The sequence below is a fragment of the Juglans microcarpa x Juglans regia genome, chromosome 6D (genome assembly GCF_004785595.1).
Source record: "Juglans microcarpa x Juglans regia isolate MS1-56 chromosome 6D, Jm3101_v1.0, whole genome shotgun sequence".
Lineage (NCBI taxonomy): Eukaryota > Viridiplantae > Streptophyta > Magnoliopsida > Fagales > Juglandaceae > Juglans > Juglans microcarpa x Juglans regia.
Window position 1 is genome coordinate 12959077 of NC_054604.1, and position 22709 is coordinate 12981785.

The 22709-nt window shown below is 33.7% G+C and overlaps 1 protein-coding gene across 1 annotated transcript; it reads right to left on the reverse strand.

Moving 5' to 3' along the window:
- Window positions 1-15935: 15935 nt before the first annotated feature.
- On the reverse strand, window positions 15936-20168 carry LOC121236160 (LOB domain-containing protein 4). The gene is made up of 2 exons (XM_041132678.1): window positions 19767-20168; window positions 15936-16701 (listed from the first exon to the last, which is right to left on the reverse strand). The coding sequence occupies exons 1-2, from the start codon at window positions 19941-19943 to the stop codon at window positions 16300-16302; spliced, it is 579 nt and encodes a 192-aa protein (XP_040988612.1). The 5' UTR covers window positions 19944-20168; the 3' UTR covers window positions 15936-16299.
- Window positions 20169-22709: the final 2541 nt, after the last annotated feature.

Below are 22709 nucleotides of genomic sequence, written 5' to 3' on the forward strand. Positions count from 1 at the left end.
CACAAGAACTCACAAGAAATTCAAGAACACTCAAGCTCACACACCTTTCAATTTCCCTCAAAACTATGGGGGAAGGATTGCTCTCAGTGCTCAAAGTGGAGGAGGAGATAAGGTGTGGAGGAAATGAGGGGTGGAAGGGCCTTTTATAGGTGGCAAGAGAGTGGAGACATTGGCCTAAGTTCATGGGAATTGGATGAGATGGGCAGTGGTGTAAGGGGCTGAATTTTCAGCTTGCACTTCATCACCTTGTGTCACAAGTGCAGAATAAAATAGTGCTCTAAATCATCGTGAATTCATCACTACAGTTGCTACATTGATCCTAAGGGTGCTGGTCAAGTTGTGGTGCAGAAGCAAGAGAAGCAAAATCATCAAAAACCATCCATGGAGCTGACGGGCAAGTGGTTTTTCCTTGGGCAGTTTTGATTGTAGCCTTGACTCATCCCTTTGTGTCTTCTTCAAGGCTAACTTAAGCAGGTCAATAGTCACTTCTTGAGGGCTTTTTGTTTAGGCTTTTTGAAGGTGGAGGTTGGCTGTCTTGTGATCATGAAGGTGCAGCTCAAAGAAGATGATGCAAGGGAGGGTGGTTGCCGAGTGGAGTGGTGCACAAAAGCCTGGTCAAAAAGTCATGATGACCATGAGGGCCTCTTTGGGATTGGGTGGTGCTGGAGGTGGCATGGGGTGGTGGCTCAGCCATGGGTAGATGGGAGGTTGAAACCTAACTAATTCGGTTCTCATCCAACTAGAGTTTAAGGTGAATCGGTTTAGGGTTTTGGTTTGGTTTTTGAAACCAAATTTCATCCAAGGCTTGGTTTGGATCTAAAGGAATCAAATGAGGTGTTTAAAGACCATAGTTCCCTTGAGAAAAAGGTACAAAAAGATTGTTCTTAAGGGCAAAACAGTCCATTGCACACAAATGGCACACATGTGTGCCGATTGGTGGAGTTTGGGATTTGATATGTCATTTCTTCTAATGACATGTGTGAATGTTTATCTAGGGTCCTAATATGATCTAAGAGTGATGTAATTGAATAATGAAACAAGAAAGTTTTAGATCAAAATGGTTAAAAATATTAAGAAAGAAAATTAAGCTCCAAAATATGGTTTAAAGATCACTAATCATGGATAAGTTGATTGATGGTCTTAACCAAATTTCAAAACTTAATATGGGTATTTAGGGTATGATATGGGCTTGAGAAAACCCATAGAATGATGTATTGGGCTTCAAATTGAAGAGTGAATAGAAGCAAAACAAGGCTTTGGGCCTTGTGGGCTTAAAATGGCTTGTGGGTTTGAGTGAATGGGGACCTTGTTTCCAGATTTTGAGGGATTGAAAAAGGCCTCAAAATCTACCAAGATGGGGCTTGAAAGGCTTACCTTGACCTAATTAGGCCTTTCAAATCCATACCAAGCTTAGCCCAAAGGCCTTATGCCTTCCTTATACTTAGGCCAAGGCCATCCTACCAAGTTTGCACTCCTATGAAGCTTGGTTTAAGGCTTCTTAGGCTTGGCTCATAAATGTCCTAAGGTTCTAAAAGGCCTTAATAGGATTACTAAAGGGCTTGCTTCTCTAATCCTTCATGCTTAATAATTAATGACACTATGTGTCATGATCTAAATAAATCTAACTATCCACATTGAAGTAAAATAATAAAATAAGCAAACAAAATAATTTAATAATAGTAATAAAAAATAAAATAAAAAAATTTAAAGCCCAAAATCATAAGCTTAATCTAAGGGCATTTAAAGGTTAATTCTCATGGTTAATTAGGCGGATTGTTACATTTGGGCATAGTGGTTTAAGTACGAAAGGGTACTATGGATTATTAAAGTCTTATTTGGAAAGTTTGTTTCTCTAATTAGTATTGTGGAACCTTGATGACTTTCTTAAATTGTGTTGAGTTCTTTATTATTATATGTTGAGGACTTCAGTGATGATTGTGGATGAATGTATACTTTTGATTAAAGGATTTTATGAGTTAGTTTTGTTTTCTTGTGTTATATGGACTCTATAGATATACTGTTGGATGTGATTTTAGGCGATAGGAATTAACTCCCTGACCCTTCGAGTACGGGATGTTACTAGTCCCCTTCTCAATGTTGTGAGCTAGCCCACTCAACAATCAGATGGGAGTCACGAAAGGCCCCCCTTTACTCTCCAAACTAGAACAAACCAAGCCTCCTCAACATCCTCAATTGTGACCACCACAACATCCCTTCAATCTATGGTATAATTTCTATCTCTTTATCTCAATGAGTATTATGTTTACGTATATGGAATGGTGTTGTAATTGAGTGTTGGGGCAGAGAAAGATGTTGGTTTGGAATGAAATCATGTATTTGCATTGGGCTGTAACATGGAAATGTGGAGGTATGGCCAAAAGGGTTATTGACTGAGTAAAGGGTTTGTGAAGGTTGGTTGGACAAAACTGTAGGTATTAAATATGTGGTTTATGAATAGAGTTTGGAAATAGAGTGGGTGCCTTGAATGCATTGTATGTTGATTTTAGGTGATATATAAGTAGGATATAAGTATATTTTGGTTGGTTATATATATATGGTTGTCAAATTTAATGTATCATGTGTGGATTGAGTTTGTGGAATATATGATTGTGTGGCGAATTTATGTTGAGCTTGAATGATAGATTAATGGAATATGAGTTCTTTGAGTTGGTTGTATGTATTGGACAGATTTTAAGGTTGGTCCTTAGTTTTACTTGCACTTGATATTTGAGCTTGGAAGTGGATTGTAATTGGTTGATTATGTTGAATTTTGAACCATGTTACTTAATTTATTAAAATTGAGATGCTTGATGAGAATGTATGAAGTTTGGATTGAGAAGGATTGTCTTGAAGTGTTGGGATTGAATCATGGAGTTGTAAGTGAGGTTGGAAAATGTAATGGTTGTGTCTAGATAATGGATAGATTTACGTATTGGGTGAATGGAGAATGAATGGAAATCATAAAGGTATGTAATTGTGTTGGATTGATTTACATGGACAACGAGTATGTTAGTGTGTTTTATAAACTTGAGTTGTGTATATGGAATGGTTAAATGGAATTATGTGAATTAGTACTAAATATTAAAGTGACATTATGGTTGGGACTTTTATGGAGCCATCAAGGAAATATATAAACTTTTGGGATTGTGCTTGTGTTTGTGTCGGAGCATAGATGTTATGGAAAGACTTTTTATATTGATGGTGTGGTGTTGGTTTTCATGGATCAAGGGAGGTCACGGCTTGAGCTTGTATGGCTATGTAATTATGGTAGTTTAGTGTGTGTTGAGTTAAGTATGTAAGCTTTTTATAGTATGGACAGATTTATGACTTTGATACCATGTGATTGTGTTGGTTTGTTGTGTGATGATTTAAGTGATAAATGGATGGATATGTTTATGAGATTAAATGGTATTGTATTTGAATGCTTGGGTAGAGAAAGATATGAAATTATGCATTTGTGTTGGGCTCAAGTGATTAATGAATAGAGTATGTGTACCTTTGTGTTGATTTTTTAGTTGTAGCTTTATGAGAGAATGATGGATTTAGGTTCTATTTTATGTTTGTAACAAGTTAGTGTTGATGGTTATGCACGTTGTACATGAGAATAATGTTACATGAAAGCGAGTATTTCATGTTGTTTTATGGAAAATGGTTAAGGTTGAGGTCAAATTACAATAGTAAAAGGTATAGGAGTTATTGAGTGATTAGTAAAAGTTCAAGGACCATTCAACATAAAGTCTTAAATGATATTAGAAATGTTATTTTTAGTTTTTAATAAAAAGTTCTTAAGCTGAGTCCTAACTCTATATTATGATTATGTAGATACGTGAACACGAAACACACAACAACGACGGTCTATAAGTTAAGTTTTAACTTACTTATGGTTTGTATTAAGATTTTTATTGATAAACGACATAGTAAGATTAATGCTTAGGTTCAAACGTTCCATTGATATCAGAAAGATTTATGTCATGATATTTTGTCATCTCTCATGAAACATATGTACATGTCATAAAACATAAGTTATGCATTAAAAATGTTTTATCACGACCCAAGCTAAGATTGGAGATTATCTTAGTGGAACTCCAGTGCATAAATGTAGAGTGGAATATCTTGGGCTAACGAAGAATAGTTAACGACCTCAAATGAGATAATAATAGTCTCAGAGCAAGGGTAAGTATGTGCATTCTCGCGGGTGGAGGCTAGAGACTACGTTAAGTGAAGGACGTTTATGTAAAGCTTGAGTACTCTTGAGACGAAGCCACAAGCAGATGTTACCTATCATGTGGTGAAGATAACCAATAAGTGCACAAGGATTATGATGGGAGCCGTGAGGTACCTTAAGCATGTTTAAAAGATGATGTTACGATGCTCTAATGAAAATGAAGTTATGATGTTATGATGACAATGATGACGATGTTTTATGAAAGTAAGCATGTTATGAAAGTATGATGTTATCTTGTTTTTGTAAAGGAACCTGGATAAGAGAAAAATATAGTTTTTGTAATGCAAATTCATGTTATTCATGCATACATGTCATGTTTATTGTTAACCATGCTACTATAAAATGTTTATATGGTTTTAACTTAACTTACTGTGATTTATGAAAATCTCACCATGGCATTTCTAACTACCATTCTCACCCCGAAATTATATAATCTATGATAAGATATGAAGAGTTGGGTCTTAATCAAGAAGAGACCAGGATTGGATGGAATTGACTGAGAAGAATCTTTGCTTGGATGGAGGAATGTTGTTATATATATATTGTCAGTTATTTATGGTTTATTTTATTAAGTATGTGTTATGGAAGCAATGTGATGGTTCAAGTTTGTAATGAAAGGGTATGCTACTCCAAGGCAATAGGTTGTGACCTTTTTTGTTTGTATATTGTATTGACTAACTGTTCGTACAATGTGTTGTGTTTATAGTTACTATCAAATATTTGGGATTATAGTTTATTCTGGTACAAATCATAGATTGAGTTAAATTTTTTCGCTACAATTATTGCAGACTACTAGAAGCATACCATGTGCATTGCATTCTTATCTATCATGTACATGTATATATACGTAACTGTGTGTATCATGGCCTGACACTTCAGTCGCTGTTAAATACAAAGCAGGGGTTGGGGGCGTCACACTCTTTATTGTAAATTCTATCATTTTTAGTCACACATGGTAATGCATCGTATGTCAAGTGTATTTTTCTACCAACTATCATTTTTCACAAGAAAACCATGTTTTAAATACTTTGAACTATCTGGTCAATAAGTAATTACGTAGACTTAGGCCACGTTTGGAACTTGGACTGAACTAAGATCAACTCAATTCAGTCTAATTTTAAGGTGAGTCTAACATCCAAACACACAACTCTCAAATCATTAAACTCATCTCAACTCAAAACCTTTTTACACGTGGGACCCACAACCTTTTTCTACTCAACACATTTTTACATGAAGGACCCATAACCTTTTTTAACTTTTCATAAATACATCTAAACTCATCTTAACATCCAAATACATCTAGACTTTTCTTAAGTCGGCTCTACAAAACTCGCTCTACCATTTCAACTCACTACTATTCGTAAAAAACTCAATTTAGCTCAACATCTAAACAGGGCCTTAAGCTTTTCTTCCAAGCTTTTTGTGTACGGTGGCTGTAACACTGAAGTGCAAGTATTTTACACATTTTATTAGTTTGATTGCTAATAAAGCCTGTTAATATTGCATTGGGGTCTTATGAGTCTTATAGGATTTTGTTATGGGGAAGAATGGCTCCTACAAAACTTATGTAGTACGGACCAACACCGTGTAGGTTTTGCACGGAAGAACACATCAAGACTTGCATTCCAGTCTCAATTTTCAATATAATTTGACGTATATGTGCATGCATGCTAACCAGCTTTTCAACCTTTACTAAGTTCCCTATGGTAAATGTGGGAAGAAACTTCAAGTTTCTATGTACATTTGGACGTATAGAGAGAACTAGTGTTTTCTCTACACAAACAACAGAAACTTTGTTGTTTTTATGTAAAATGGACCTTATCTACCATATAATCCTGTTTTGAGCATTAATTGAAAAAACTCCTTAAAAAACTCCTCCTCTAGCTTGCTCCCTACTTGGGGTATTACATTTCTTCCCTCATCAAAAAATGTCCTCAAGATTTAGTAACATGTATGCGTGTAGATAATAGGTCAATTAATGTTTTACTTTGAGTCGGGTGGTAGGTTATGGTTAGTGGGCTCTTGGTCTATCTCATCTCATTCATTGATTTGTGGGGGTGAGATCAGATCTAACCACATTTCGTCCCTTGGATCCAGCTCTAGGTCCTCCTAGTTCTCGTTGTTGAGGTCCTCTAATCTCCCTAAACTAGTTAACCGTGTGCATGATCTAGTTGCTCTCTAGGACTTGTGATATGGACTGGGGTTCATGTCTCCAAGGATTTTGGAAAAGGAAAAACTTAAGGTACTGTTTGCAATAAAAGGAAATGCTAGCGGAAAGTTCGCTCGATGTTTGCGTAATAGGTAGCTTGAGAGAAGCTCAGGCAAAGAGTTTCAAGGCTCGCTCAAGAGTTTGCTTGAGATGCACTCGACACTCTGCTTGAGCGAATAATGCAAAAAAATGAAAATTAGAGTTTCTGCCGTGTGACACTATAGATATGTACTTAATAAATAGTATATGCTTCCTGAGTGTTCAGAACGGTGAGATTTCGCCCCAAAGTATATTTTGTTATTCCTTAGTACAATAGAATCCTCAGTAGCTCTATGGATTAGGCACGTTCCCGAAACACCTTAATTTTTCTTTTAGGTCACTAAACCTCAAACAAGTGTGGGTACTTATTTCTCATTTCTTGTTCAGTTTCCTGAGAGCTGGCTTCCTTCACTTCATAGTTGCGACACAATATCTTAATGAGAGCTATGGTTCTCGTTCGTAGAGGCTTGTAATTGATCACTTGGGTGGGGTCCTTGCCCAACTTAGAGGCCGATTGACCTTGTATAGTTAGCCCAACTCTCTTTATATGTTGTATGCTATATCCCACGACCAGATGACCTCTTTAATGTAATACTTTTCCAAGTACTGTTTCATCGAGTCGGTGATGTTGTTGTGGGAAGTCAAAACAGAGGAGAAAACCTAGATTTCTATGGCCATGAATAACATGATATCATTGTACTGTTGAATGCTTTTGGGGTGGGGTTGAAGTTGGGCGCGTATTTCTATGTATACTTAGATGACCGTACGTGAGTTTGATTCCGCATGGTGAGTGGCACGTACTTACACTTTCTGTATTCGTGAGGAGGACACCTTGTTCGAGGAAACAAGGGATCTAGCCGACCGGTTAGTATCTTGGGCACCATGGTTCCTAGCCAGGGAACTACGTAGGGCCAAGGGCACCACCCAGAGACTCGATAGGAAACTCGAAACACTGAAGTGACTTATGGCTTATAAATTGGTAGAGGAAGAGATAGTTAAGTATTGATGAAGGATATTCATCTAAAGAAAAACATATTTGAACGGATGACCAAGTCTGCTAGAGCGTTTAAAAAGTGTTACTCTTATTTTTGAGGCATCGAGTAACTTAAGATTCGCCATTTATTTATTTCTTTTCCAGTTTTTGTAGTATTTGCTTCGTTCATGACTTGAGTTCTCTCGAAATGACAGTCGATTAAAAATCTTTCAAATGTAATTTTGCTCTATATATATGAAACAAGTACGTACTAGAATGGATGCATGTTAATTGTTACGATAAACAAGTCATATTCTATAGATGCAATAATTAAGCTAGGCCATTACTTAAGGGAGTGGACTGAGATAGTGAACCCATCCGATCAACATTGCACAACAAGCCTATAGAAGAAGTCTGACTCGATCTACTAGCCGCACCTGCAATTACCCGCGACATCATCCCGATCAGTCACCCGTACATCTTATAACATATCTAGAGCTTTGCAAGATTAATGCAACATTATCAACACCAGATTCACAATCGTCAAGACATGATCAGTTGCACATAAACTACCTTTCGTTGATATTAACACCATTGTTCTACAAAATGCATGGTTCTTACGCCATATTACAAAAACTAAACTAGCTTAAAGCTACTCATTATAAAAATATAAAGGGATAGTTACAAATCATTCCCAGGATTTTAGCCTTATAAACATTATTCTCATGGTTTCAATCTTTTATAATTTACTCCCTAAGTATGTGAGTTTTCCATCTACCGTCAATTCATCTAACGAGGTTCCCATGTAGTAACCAATCAGAACTCCACATGTCGCATTCGAATGTCACATTAGCATCCTTATTAAAAATAACAAAGAACCTAAAACTTTTAAAGAAAATATACAAAAAAATTAAAAAGAAAAAAAGAAATATTTGAAAAATATTTGTAAATATTATTTAAAAACCTCAAAAATAATTAATTAAAGATATTCAAAAGAGAGAGAAAAAAAAAAAGAAAAAACTAATTTTGGAATATAAACTTTTTCTTTAACTATTTTTTTTTAATATTTTATTTATATTGGTGCTGACCTGGCACTTGAATTCCACATGTGGAGTTCTGATTAGTTGCTTGTTGTAAGATGAATCTTGGGAGATGGACGAAAGAATGTAATTGCGGAAATTTGCTTGCATAGTAGTGGTGTAAAAAACTTAGACAATTTTGCAGTAGATACATGAGTACACTGCTCAGAAAGTAAACACTACTAACCTTATAATTCATGTATAAGTGAATAACCATTCCTTTTATAAAATATCTTCCTTTGGTTTATCAAAATTAATAATGTAGGAATTTGAATCTTGGTTTCCAAGGGGCTCTTGGAAATAAGAAAATAAATACATAGTTTACAAAAAAAAAAAAGTTCTATTTACTTGTCAATACAAGTACAATAAGAATTCATTTGGACAAATATCTCAGAATATTTGTGAATAATAGTATGTGACAACCCAACCACCGTTTAGAATTTAACGGAGACTAGAGCTTCAAAACATGCAACACAATGTCACATACCCCCGTTCATGACAGATAATATACAATATATCTATCATACATCTAGCAATATGTACTAATCGTGAGGGAAAATTTGTTCATTTTTAAATTGTACCAAAATAAACTAAAATCCCAAAATAATTTTCATAACATTAATATATATGCTGGTTCAACATCCATCAAAAGTATAATCTTAAACCAAAAGAAATATTGTACGGGAGTAGGAACTCTGTAGTAACAAATATCTAAATTTTCTCCTCACTACAGATTGAGCTACTCATACAGCTAGGCTATCAACAGTAAAATGACATTAAAAAATTGGAAGATAGTCTCCAATAAATCCTCTGGGCTCAATCTCTCGCCAATCGATCTTGTCGAGGCTTGTTCGTCCTTCTTCAGAACAACTTGGTACATCTCCTACCATTCTGGATATGAATGGTAGTTGGGACTACCACGGTGAGATTTTTACAAATCTTAATAAGTTATTCTACTAATCTACTAACAGTTTATAAAGCATGCATAATAATAAACATGATGTGAATACATAAATGACATGAGCTTACTATTAAAAAAAATAGCTTCATCATCATAAGGACTTCATACTTCATGACATGCTTGTTTTCATAAAAATAATGGGCCCGTTTGGATACAAAGGTAAGATGAAACCATCTCATCTCTTCTCATCTTATCTAATTTTAACTAATAATTTCACTACTATTCATAAACAATTTCAACTCATTTCATCTCATCTTACTATCCAAACGGGCCTAGTCATAAGAACTTCATGAAATACTTGATTTCATAAAACCTCATTCATTCTTCTTCTTGTTCTTATAGAGGGTGGATGCCTCATGGTTCCCTATAAACTGTGTGCTTCTACTAGTTATCCCACCACATCACGGATCCTTGGACCAGTTGTGAATACGTCATACAGAGAAGGAATACTCACGCAGATCATAATGCCTTCACTATGAGTACCCTTTAGCTTTTGACAAATCGAATTGCCTTTACCAAAAAGTATCTTATTTCGCACCCACTAGCATTAGGTGCTACAACTTCACTCCAGAAACCTTTTTGTCTCATTCAAAGCCTATTGATTGTTTTTTGTCAACTCAGAGCATTTCACTCCATTTTATGCATTCCAAAGTGGATATGAGAGTTCCACTAAGACAATCTTCAATCCTAGCATTGAGTTCGTGACAAAATTCTAATGACATGCTTGACTCATACTTCAAGTCAATGTTCATGCTTCATGATAAATGTTCATACGTCATGATAGATGACAACATGATATAACATAAATATTTCAGATACTGATGAGAAAATAGAATAATACATGGATCACTAACATGTCATTTATTATTTAACATACTACCATAAACCGGAAGTAAGTTAGAAACTAACCTACAAATCTTTAAGTTTTATAAATTGTCGTGGAATGAAATGAGAGATATACTTAGATGAGGAATCATGTTATCAAAAGAAATTACAAATCTAAGACTCTTTGGCCCTGTTTGGATGTTGAGTTGAAAAATATTGTGGGTCCCACGTATAAAGAAGTTTTGAGTTGATATGAGTTTAATGATTTGAGAGTTGGGTGTTTAGATATTAGACTCAGCTTAAAATTAGACTGAACTGAGTTGATCTCAATTCAATTCAAGTTCTAAACGAGACTGTAGAGTACTATTTATAAACTGCACCTTAACTTTTCAAAATTTGCAAATATACCCCTAAAATCTCAATAATTGTAATCTAGCCCCAAACCTCACAAAGCTTTATGTGCCTCATGTATTTCCTATTGTAAATCCATTTCCAAACATAGATTTTAGTGAGCCACACAATAACTATGAGAAATACTCTAAAGTCGACTCAATGATGATACCCATTCACCAAGTGTAATTTTAGCCTAATTTCACACTAATAATAACTTATCTGAAATTTAAAACTTAACTATATTCTAAATTAGAGCTTAATAACATTTTAATTTACTAGATTCATATCATACATGATCAGATCTTCATCACATAAACTAACAAATACAATTACAACACTACACATCATAAACCGAACCCTAGTGTATGATGTCCCTTACCTTTCTTTTACAAATGAATACTAAGAACTTAATAAATCACAAACTCTAGTTATCAACATGCTAAGAAATAATTTCTAGATGGTATTACACAACAATAAGGAATTAATTCATGATATCAAAGTTATAAAACTCAAATCTTAACATAACCTTAGAAACCGAAACATGAATTTCATTCACTCTTGAGTATTTGACTAAATCCTTATGTAGCATGCTGATTTTCTTGAAATAACTCACTCATGATCATCATAGTTAGGCCTTAGCTAGGTTTTAGCACAATTTTAACTATGTCACTACCAAGTTTCAATATTAACTCAAGCAAATAGCTAATAACCTCAAAGCTTACACCAAAATCTGGCATCCACAACTATACATTACAAACTCAACTTAAACTCAAGTTCCATAATTCAAATCTAGGCTTAACACATTGACCTAACTCCCATTAAAAATGATTTAGAGGATCCACTCACCAAACTGAAGCTTTAGAGTTCAAAAGAACCAACTCTCAAAGAATGGTCACACTAGTTTTCGGCTCCACTAATCCTCAAGGATTCAACAACTTTTGAATGAGAGAACTTGTGTTACAAGCTCAAACCGAGATTAGATATACCATAAAAATCACAAAAAACATCAAAATCTAATTTATCAAGGAATACCTAGGGCTACATGGCACTTCAAGTTATAGGTTGTGCATGCTATGCCTACATGGTAGTTTCGGTTGCTTGTGAAATAAATCAACTTGTGTGTGAAAATCATGCATCCGATAGAGTGTAAGGGCGGTTTTGGGGATTTGAATTTCAAATAAGGGAGGGGCTCAGCAGGTGCTACAAAACTAAAATGTTGAAAGGCATGGTACTAGAAAAGGGTGTAAGGCTTTGTAAGAAAAGCATGGTCTTGCCTTGTTTCACACTCAGCCTTCTTACATGTGTAATAAGCCTGACATGTGTAAAAGAGGTCCAAATGGAGGTGATGGTCATGTCATGTGTAAAGTAAGGTTTCCTAGTGATTCTTAGCTGACTTGGGCATCCTACATGGCATGGTGATAGTTGGTTGGAGATGTGGCGCGCTAGATGCCACGTGGTGATTTCTGATTGTTCCATTTTGGCACCCAAAAATCATGAAATTTTTTATTGCACCATAAGTTCCTAAAAATTCTCGTAAATCCAACGGTAGAATCCATTTTTTCTAATTATGATCCCAAGTGCCTAAAAAAATTTCAAATAGAAATACGCTCTCTTTACATATCATAATTCGACTATGTAATCAAATCGAAATCCTAAGTAGTTTTAGGCCTCGTTTATATTCGCATATGAGATGATATGAGATTTTTTGAGATTTGTGTGAATAGTATTGAGCTATTTTAGTTAAGATGAGATGAGATAGTTTCTAAAATATATGTGCGCTTGTTTATAGAGGTGAGATGAAATGGTTTTAACTTGTTTTGGGATTTGAAAAATTTGTGGGTCCCACCAATTATTGTGTGCATTTTTAAATAATTGGGTACTAGTTATTTAAATATTTTCCATTAATAAATATCAAATGTTAATTAAAAATAAAAAAAATACTTAACATTATTAAACTAAAATTTGTACTTTATATTTTAAAATAATTGGGTAATATATTGGGTAATATAATATTAAACTTTATATTTTTAAATAATTTTTCCATTTCCAAATTTATAATAAATTTAGCTCAACTTGGGACGATGTATACTACAAAAGCAAACCACGATGCCAATTTTTCAGCATTCAAAGAAGTAATTAAATATTATCCATGGGACCTAACACATAGTGACCTACGTACAAACCTTTATACAAATGCACATGCACAAAAAATAGTTAGGGGTGAAATCGGTTTGGTCTAGTAATTTTTGGTTCATCATTTTTTTCCGAACCAAACCAGACCAAATTAGACTGGTAGCTATCGATCTGGTCCAGTCAGGTTGGTCCATTCCATCCAGCCTAATTATTTTATTATTTTTTTATCTTTTTTTTCCAAATAAATTAATAAAAGAAATCATTTAAACTACTAAATTAAAAATAAGTGAATTATTAATATGGATTATGTAACTAATTCATTAAAAAAATATTTTACTATAATTATATTTATGATATTGATAGTTACTACTTACTAACTTAGACTTTACTTTTTAATATACATAATTATTAATTGTTGGGGTGGAGATTGGTTTTGGATCTGAAAAATTGAGAAACAGTGAATTCGCTCGACTGTCGCTCGACCTAGCGCTCGAGCGAAGCTCTAACCGTGACTTTACTTCAGGTGTGCTCGATAGTAGGCTTGAGCAAAGCTCAACCTGTGAGTTCGCTCGAGTCTCATGTAACAGTGGGCTCGTGCGAGACACAAATCCCAGTTTTTGCTCGAGCCATGCTCGACACCCTGCTTAAGCTAATGTCAATGACTATCAAATAATTTCATTGTATATAGATTATTCATACTTGCTTGCAATTTAGATATTTAAAAAGAAATACCTAATTATTTGGTCCAAAGCAGCAAACACTTATATGTTGCTTTTATTTAATTCGAATTACAAAATTTACTAACATTATAAACTACAATATATGTGTAAGATGATCTCATTTCTAAATCAACACATGTCATCAAATAATTATATTCAATGCGCATTAAATAGTACCGATATTAAATATTGTAAAACATATACAACTATTCTGCTTAACAAGTACACCACTACAATAAATAAATAAAATGACACATACACCACTACTTTTAATTAGACGTTCAACAACCACTCCTATTTTTCTACATCATTATGGCAATCCTATTTCTTATTGCAGCCATAGCTTGGGCTGCTTCAATTCGTTATGTCCAAACTACGAGATGACCATGCCCCGTCACCAACCTGCTCCTCAATAATAGGGAGCTGCCTCTTACTCCAATACCAAAATAACTAGTCGTCGCGATTCTACTGAAATTATGCAGCACACAACATGCTATCACGATGAGTCATTGCCTCCCAACAGAATACGCAAGCATTACGCTTAAAATTTTAAACCGTTCTTTAAGTACATCAAAAGTTTGTTCTTTGATATTACGAAGCGAGGAATGATGGTAATTAAAATAGTGTTTCTACCCTCGAAATTGACGCTACTTATGGTGCTCACTTATGTGGTACCATTCTCGAGGATAGGGACAAAATCTCCTTAGTGCATGGAAAAGCATAATTGACCAACTAATATTTACCTAACAACATAAATTTCAAAACACCCAGTGAGATGACTTAAAACGGAAAAAAACATCACAAAAAATCAAACATCTTTGCATTAAATAATATAAGAAGTTTACCCTTAAGCGGTCATGGAAATCAAACAAATCTTTGACTCAATGCATGGAGAAATACACGAGCGTCATGCCCTATTCCCTCCCATCCAAACTTCATATATAAATCACATATACACAATAGGGGTGGGCAGCGGGGCCCCGCCCCCGTTGCCCCGCCCGGCTTCCACCCCCCGCCCCCGCCCCGCATAGAGAGGGTATAGCGGGGGCGGGGGGCGGGATGATCCCGGCGGGCCCCCCCCCCGCCCCCGCCCCACATTAAAAAAAAAAAAATTATTTATATATATTAAATAAATATATTGTATATAGATATACACAATTTATAAAAGACTTAAAATTATATTCAAGTCATTGGATTGTTTTGGCCTCCTAGGCCAATCTTTATATAGGAGGCCAAGGCAATACAATAGTCATCCTTAAGCAATGTGGGATTTACTACTAAGTCCCACATTGCTTAAGGATGACTATTGTATTGCCTTGGCCTCCTATATAAAGATTGGCCTAGGAGGCCAAATCAATCTAAAATCTAACTCTAATGAGTTTAAATTTTTTTATATTTATAAATTTTAATTTATTATTTAAAATATATTATAATTTTGGTCTAAAAAAATATTTTTAGATCAAAAAAAATTTTTTTTAACATAATGGCGGGGGGCGGGCGGATGGGGGTTTTTCCCCCGCCCCCCGGCACCGGGGTGGGGGACCCCGCCCCCGCCTCTCGGGGGAGGGGGAAAATCCCCAACCCCGCATGGTGCGGGGCGGGGAAGGGCACCCCCCGCCCCGCACCATGCGGGTAGCAGGCCTAATACACAATACATTTTGGGCAACTCGCACACGTCGGTTTCTAAATGCCTCACATACTGAGGCTGGTACTAGTACGGCGTCCATCATAGGCTGGTTTTCATTCGTAGTGGCTTGTAATGATCACTTCGGTGGGGTCGTGCATATACTTTCTCAATGTTGATATGAGGAAAATATCGTAAATTATTTCCCAACTTGTAGGCAGATTGACCTTGTATGCTTAGCCCAACTCTCTTTATATGTTGTATGCTATCTATATCCCATGACCAGATGACCCCTTTAATGTAATACTTTTCCAAGTACTGTTTCATCGTGTCGGTGATATTGTTGTTGAGGGAAGTCACAACACAGGAGAAAACCTAGATTTCTATGTCCATGACATCATAATTGTGTTGAATACTTGGGGGGAAATGAAACTTGGTTTCTATGGCCATGATATCATTGTACTGTTGAATACTTGGGGGGGAAATGAAATTTGGTTGTTTAAGTGCAACTTGTGAAACGTAAGCAATCTAAGATTGAGAGTGTGTAAAGGCGATCATTTTAAGTTGGGCGCTTGCAAGGCTAATCAGGTTTTCTATGTATACTTAGATGACCGTGAGTTTGATACCGCATGGTTAGTGGCACAGAGGTTTGCCCTTAGCAAGATATTCCAATATATATACTTGGCAAAAGTGGTATCTTCCCAGCCAATACTAGATCATCAAAATAACACTCATTGGCATTGACGTGCGGAAAATTAAAAAGGCAAACAACTATATATACACTACTTATATAAATATAATATTGTTCATAATTACATGTTTAGAAATTTATGATATGGTTAATGATCATGAACATCATCTGATCTAGATCATAAGGTAGAGATCTAGATCATGTTCTACAAAGTTATATATATGTTAAAAAGGATCGGAGGGGACAAAAAAAAAAAGTAAATATAAGAGGGGTAGCCCGGTAGGCAATACATGAGCAAGCCCTATATATATATATATATATATATATATATATATATATATATATGTGATAGTAATTAATTAATAAGGAAAAATATATCAATCTAATTAATTGATCAAGGCAACCTAGCTAGGTACGTAGATAGATAGCTAATATGACCACAAAGACTCTCCCATATTGGCCTGATGATCTATCTCATGCACCATGTCCATGGGAAAAAAAGACTTGGTCTGAGAAGGCAGGTGATGATGATGATGATGAGGCTTGGCCGAGGCCGGGAATGAATTATTCAGATCAGGAGGAGAATTCATGGTTGTGGGTGGATAATTAGAGGTTGTAGTACTAGTGGATATCGAAGAAGGTGGCTGCTGCCGCATTTTCATGTGTACAACCTCAGCCTGTGCAAGTGCCAATTGAGTTTGGAGATCATCAACCTGTTGTTGTAGAGATGAGATGGCTCCCACACAACCATACACAGGATCTCTTACCCTAGCGTTTGCTTCGTACACCATTGAACTCACTGCATCACTTCTCTGGTGCTCCGGCAATTCCTGCATATTTAATTTTATTTATTTCACAACGTACTGATCCTAAGAGATCATGCACGTACGTACACTTTCTGTATTCATGAGGAGGACTGTACGTACATGTTTTAAAAGGAGAACAAACAGGAAAGAAACAAATTAATTAAAAGTTGGCTAGCTATATATATATATATGTGGATTAATATTTAATATATATATATATAGTAGAATTATATTTTAATATTGATGTGTCAAAATAGTTATATAATATCATATACCAAATTAAGCTATTTTAATTTAAATAAATCAAATAATTGTCTTATATATATATATTAAGATATTATATATGACGTCATGATTCCTGTGCTAAATATTTTTACTGTCCCATACATGATGAACCGAGTTTTATTGGAATTAATTACTAACTTATAACAAATCAAATTCCCAATTATTTTATTATTAATTAATTTGCTTACTCGGATTAACATTAATCAGCCAATTATAAATTATCAAAGTCGCTAGCTACATGATCAAGCATGTTCTTAAAGCAAAAGCTGGACTGCAAGATGATGGGTATAATATACTGCCCAATCGAATGAATTATTTGCTTTGCTTTAAATTAATTAATTAAGAATATTAGATATTTAACGCTCATGATCAGTCGACCAAAAGGCTAGCTGGCTGTAATTGCATGATTCCAAAACTGACCCTAAATCATGTTAATGCAGGTCGTAAAGTAGAAGTACTTAATTATTAAACTAAAACAATCATACATGTGTATGTGTTTCAAATAATTAAAGCTAATGATTTTATGAAGATCATCGCCTTTATTCTCAAATCACTCAGGGAATCATGCATATTGATGATCTGTACGGCTTTAATTACTTTGGGTCGGGTCTCCAACTGAAATTAACCACTATAACAGATCGAAGTAGCTAGTCATCATGAAGCTGGCTTAATTGATTACTTTTTCGCTTTTTTGAATATATTTTTTCTTCCTAATTAAGTTAATTAGTCGCAAACGGCACTAGTTATTACTTGATAAAGAATATTAATGAAAATTAAAAAATATTAAATATTGCAATTAAGCAACAATATTCAAAATTAGTTTCAACTCATGATCAATATATGCATGCATGCATGCATACATACATATATTCACACACGAGAAATAAGGACTAATTTTCAATATATATGCATATAAAAAATTAAGAAACTTAATGTATTAATTAAGGTCTGAAATCATTAGAAATAAGCTTTAAAAAGATAAATGGATCAGCTGATCTGACAATTCTGCACATCAAACCATATTAATTAAATGAAAATTATTTTTATACAGTCATTCCTATATATATTAGTTGTGCTTATAAGTATATTTACACGCACACACATATTATATATATATATATATATATATATATATATATATATACACACACGCGTAGGTTCATGATTTATTAAATATCTGATCATGAGGGCCGGCGGGCATCAAATATTAAAGAGGGATTGAGTATGACATGTGTGATGCATGACTAGCACTAGCTTGACAAAATGGCAGTCAAATCGATCGTGATCATGATCAGCTTAATTAGTAACCAATACGTACGAAATTAATTTGAACTCTTTTTCACCCTAGTCTTCTTATTTTATTTTTTTTTTTTTTGGGCATGCCCATCTTATTAATCAATCCATGGTCTACGATGATCAATTAAATGAGAAAATTTATGTTATATTTATAAGCTTTTGCCAATTAGTTTTTCCCAGCTCGATCCCTACTAGTGATTTTTGCGGCGATTGAAATTGCCACAAATAATCTCCGAAATTGCCACAAGTACTGAAGAAGGACGGCCTTGATTTCTAGGAATAAACTAAATGCAAAGTTAATATAATGTTTATATATGTTGGTTTCGGGAATTAAACTATTATTTTTTTTTATTGTTATTACTTTTTTGTTTTTGAGGAAATTAGTGATTTATTGAGTATAGATTTTGTTTTAAGGCAAGTACTTGTTAATGTCAATAATTAGTAATTTCTGACTGCAGGAAATTGATTAATTAAAAGGAAAAGCACATGAGAAATAGATCAATATAGATATATATATATATATATATATATATATATATATATAAGAAGAAGTCAATATATGTTAAGGGGAAATTAAAATAGGATCCTATTTAAGAAGAAGTCAACATATATAAGAAGATCTATATATATATATATAGGATCTACATGATCAGAATTGCCTCTCTAGTCATATGAAAGAAGCCAATGCAATCTCTATCTAATTTTATACTTCTCTACCTTATTTCCCCCCCTAATTTACCCATTTAATTAACTATCAAAGTACGTACTACGAATTTACGATTGAAACCCTAGTACTCCTAATGCCATATCCATGAGCGCTCTAGCTAATATTTTAAAAGCTAGAAGTTTCAAACAATTATAATTAGGAGAGGACAACTATTGAGTGGCGGGGAAAGACCATAAGGAGTAAGTTATTAATTAGTAACCTAGCTAGCTAGTTAATTAATGTCTCGTTTATTTTCACAGATGAGATCGATGAAATGAATTAAGATAAAAGTTAAAAGTTGAATAAAATATTATTAAAATATATTATTTTAATATTATTTTTGTTTTGAAATTTGAAAAAGTTGAATTGTTTATTTATTTTGTATAGAAATTTAAGATCAAAGTTGTAATGATTATATGAGATGAGATATATAAGATGAAAATGTTTTGAAAGTGATCAAAGCCTAAAGCACTACATTTATAAACTAGTCCTGGGCGGGCCAAGACATATATATATATATACACACACACAGAGACAAAATTTGAAGTGTTGTTAATTAAACTAGTTAAGAAATTCCTCATCAAATGTTGAATATTAGGGTTATAATCTGAGCTTTTCTACTCCATTAGAATATTTGAAAAGTCCAAGAGATTCCCAACGTACATCACCAAATTAGACCACTTCAATATATGAAAATGACTTGAAGATAATAAAGTATTAATTACTAATATATATATATATATATATAGAGAGAGAGAGAGAGAGAGAGAGAGAGATGCATGCATGGGATGTGGAATTGAACCTGTAACATCTTGTTGACATTGCTTGCTCCGAAAACCTTGTGCACGCTAGCAAACTTGTGCGGCTCGTCGGCTGGAAAATAAGGAGCGAACACGCAATCCTGCGCACATCTCCTTCGAAGAAGCTTGCATGCCGCGCATGGCGACATTGCACCTTGTTTTCTTCCGCTCTCCTTCATTGATATTCTCGTGGGTGATACCAATTAGACTCAATACGTACAGTACTACTACAGCTTTAGGTTTATAAAACAAAAGAAAGTACTACTACACGCAGCTAGCTAGCTAGAAGACGAAAACAAAAGAAAGAAGAAAAAGAAAGTAACAATAACTTGTGCAACAAGAGAAGTTGAGAGAGAGAGAAAGAGAGAGAGGGAGTTTGTGTGTGAATGTGGAGGGGAGGGGGAGATCAAAAGGTGAGGTGGCGGGCGTTATATAGAGAGGTAAAGGGACAACAAATCTTAAGCTAGATTTTCTGGACAAAACATCGTTGTTGATTAGATCTATTGACCCCACCTCAATATATATGTTCGGTGTTTTTTATTTTTGGGTATTATATTTTAAAAAATGATAAATGCATAATATTTTTAATAACACATTTTATAATTATATTTTAAAACAAGGGATATTATTGTAAAGTATTATATAAAAGTAACACTATTTTACAAAAAGAGCAATGCTACATACAGTCCCCAAATAGAGACTGCATTGCAAGCTTAATTAATTTTATTTTTAAATTTTTTCAAAATTATAATAATATCCTTATCAAAATGATATTTTTTTTCTATTTAATGAAGGACTTGCACATGTAGTCATCAAATAGAGATTGCAAATATAATTTTTTTTATAAAAATATCCTCATTTTATATCATCATGTATTGTGAAAAGTGTTGTGTCTATCATTACTTTAATATTTATGATCGGTTTTTATATTTTGTTTTTGGGTGGAATATATTTACCAAGATATTTTTTAAGGTGTTTTCCTATTTATGATAATTATATAGCTACCACATTTTTTATTCCACATAATTAACGTCCACTAATAATATATATATATATATATATAATTGCTGGAAAGATCGATGCTATATGTATACAAATTATTGCTTAATGTATTTATTCACCAAAAAAAATTGGCATGCACTCTTCTTCTTCTCGGTATAACCAAAAAAAAATTATTGCTTTAATGTATTTACTTCTTCTTTTTTTAACATTTTCTTTAAACATCATAAGATGAATGAGAAAAGATACTATGCTGCCTATACTTTCTATACTTGACCGCTACAGTATACTGTTTAGTAAAAAAGTTTTATTAAATATTTAGTAATTAAAAAAATGATTTTAAATATATTAATATATTTTTTATTTTTTAAAAATATTTAAATATATTAAAAAAAAAAAACTAACGGTACGAAGAATCAGAACTAATCAGAACTGCTCAGGTGGCAAAGTAGCGCCGCTGAGATGAATTAGAAATCCTGTCTTTAATTAGTACTAGATATGCAAGGAATTAATCATTATTTTAGAAATTGTGTTGGTCCGTACGATTAGACTTTAAAAGAAATGATATATGATGATGCAGTTATGACGACCTAATTCGGTCTGTACGTAGATAGTACTACTACACCAGATCGATCAGAGAAACAAAAACACTCGATCGGAGTCTTCCCGGCCAGGGGAATTCTTCCATGCATCAAATTAGGGAATTCATGTGAATTGCTCAAAGAGGAAGATAATTAAGTAATATATAATTTTTTTATAATTTTTTTTATATAAATATATTTTAAATAATGAACATTTCTATAATATAATTTATAAAAGTAATATCACTTTATATAAATATTTTTATTTTAAAATATAATTATAAAAAAGATTGTGCATATATCATTATTCTTATTTAAGAGCGAGTATTCATAAGATTGGCTCTGTTTAGATACAAAATTGCTCTCAAGCTCATCTCATCTCATTATTACAACTTTTTTAAAGTCTCATACAAAATATAATAAATAATTCAACTTTTTCAAATCACAAAAAAAAAAAAAAATATTAAAAAAAAATATTTTATTCAACTTATCTAAAACCATCTCATCTTACTATCTAAACGAACTCTTAATATCATGAATGATGTACGTACGTGGTTCCTTGATGCTATTATAAGCAGCTTGGTGTTCCTTTGAGAGTACTAATTATTTTCATAATTTTATTCAATTAGTAGCGCTGTGCTTATAAGGTCGGTCGAGCTGTTTTGTTTAGTTTGGTTTTCTGGTACTGATCTAGTCATATCTCATCCATCGTCTATTAAAGTTCCATTTGGAACTTAGATTGAGTTGAAATCAGCTCAGTTTAGTCTAATTTTAAACTGAATCTAATATCAAAACACTCAATTCTCAAATCAATAAATTCATCTCAATTCAAAACTTCTTTACACGTAGAATTTATAATCTTTTTCAACTCAATACTTCTTTACATGTAGGATCCACAATCTTTTTCAACTTTTCATAAATCTATTTAAATTCATTTTAACATTCAAACACATCTAAACTAATATTAGGTGAGCCTCATAAAATTTATTCTACCATTTCAACTCACTATTATTTATAAAGAACTCAATTTATCTCAACTAATCAACTCAACATCCAAACGAACCTACTTCTTCTTTTAATCCCTCTCATGTGTTGGCGTTGGCATTCTAGTCGGGCTTTTTGGTTCGAGCCCTATTGTCCTAACCAAATCCCATTTCTCCAACTGTAATATTCTCCGACTCAGATTGGTTGACCGTACGTATGAGTACTAGCTTATCCATGGAGGTGCAGTAGTTCTACGTGTACCGTCATGACCCACCATTAAATCAAGATTTGTATTCAATTATATATATGCATTGAGTAGTTTCAATTTTTATTTTGTGATCCACAATCACATTTTAAGTGGTTGTTGATCATTTAAGGATC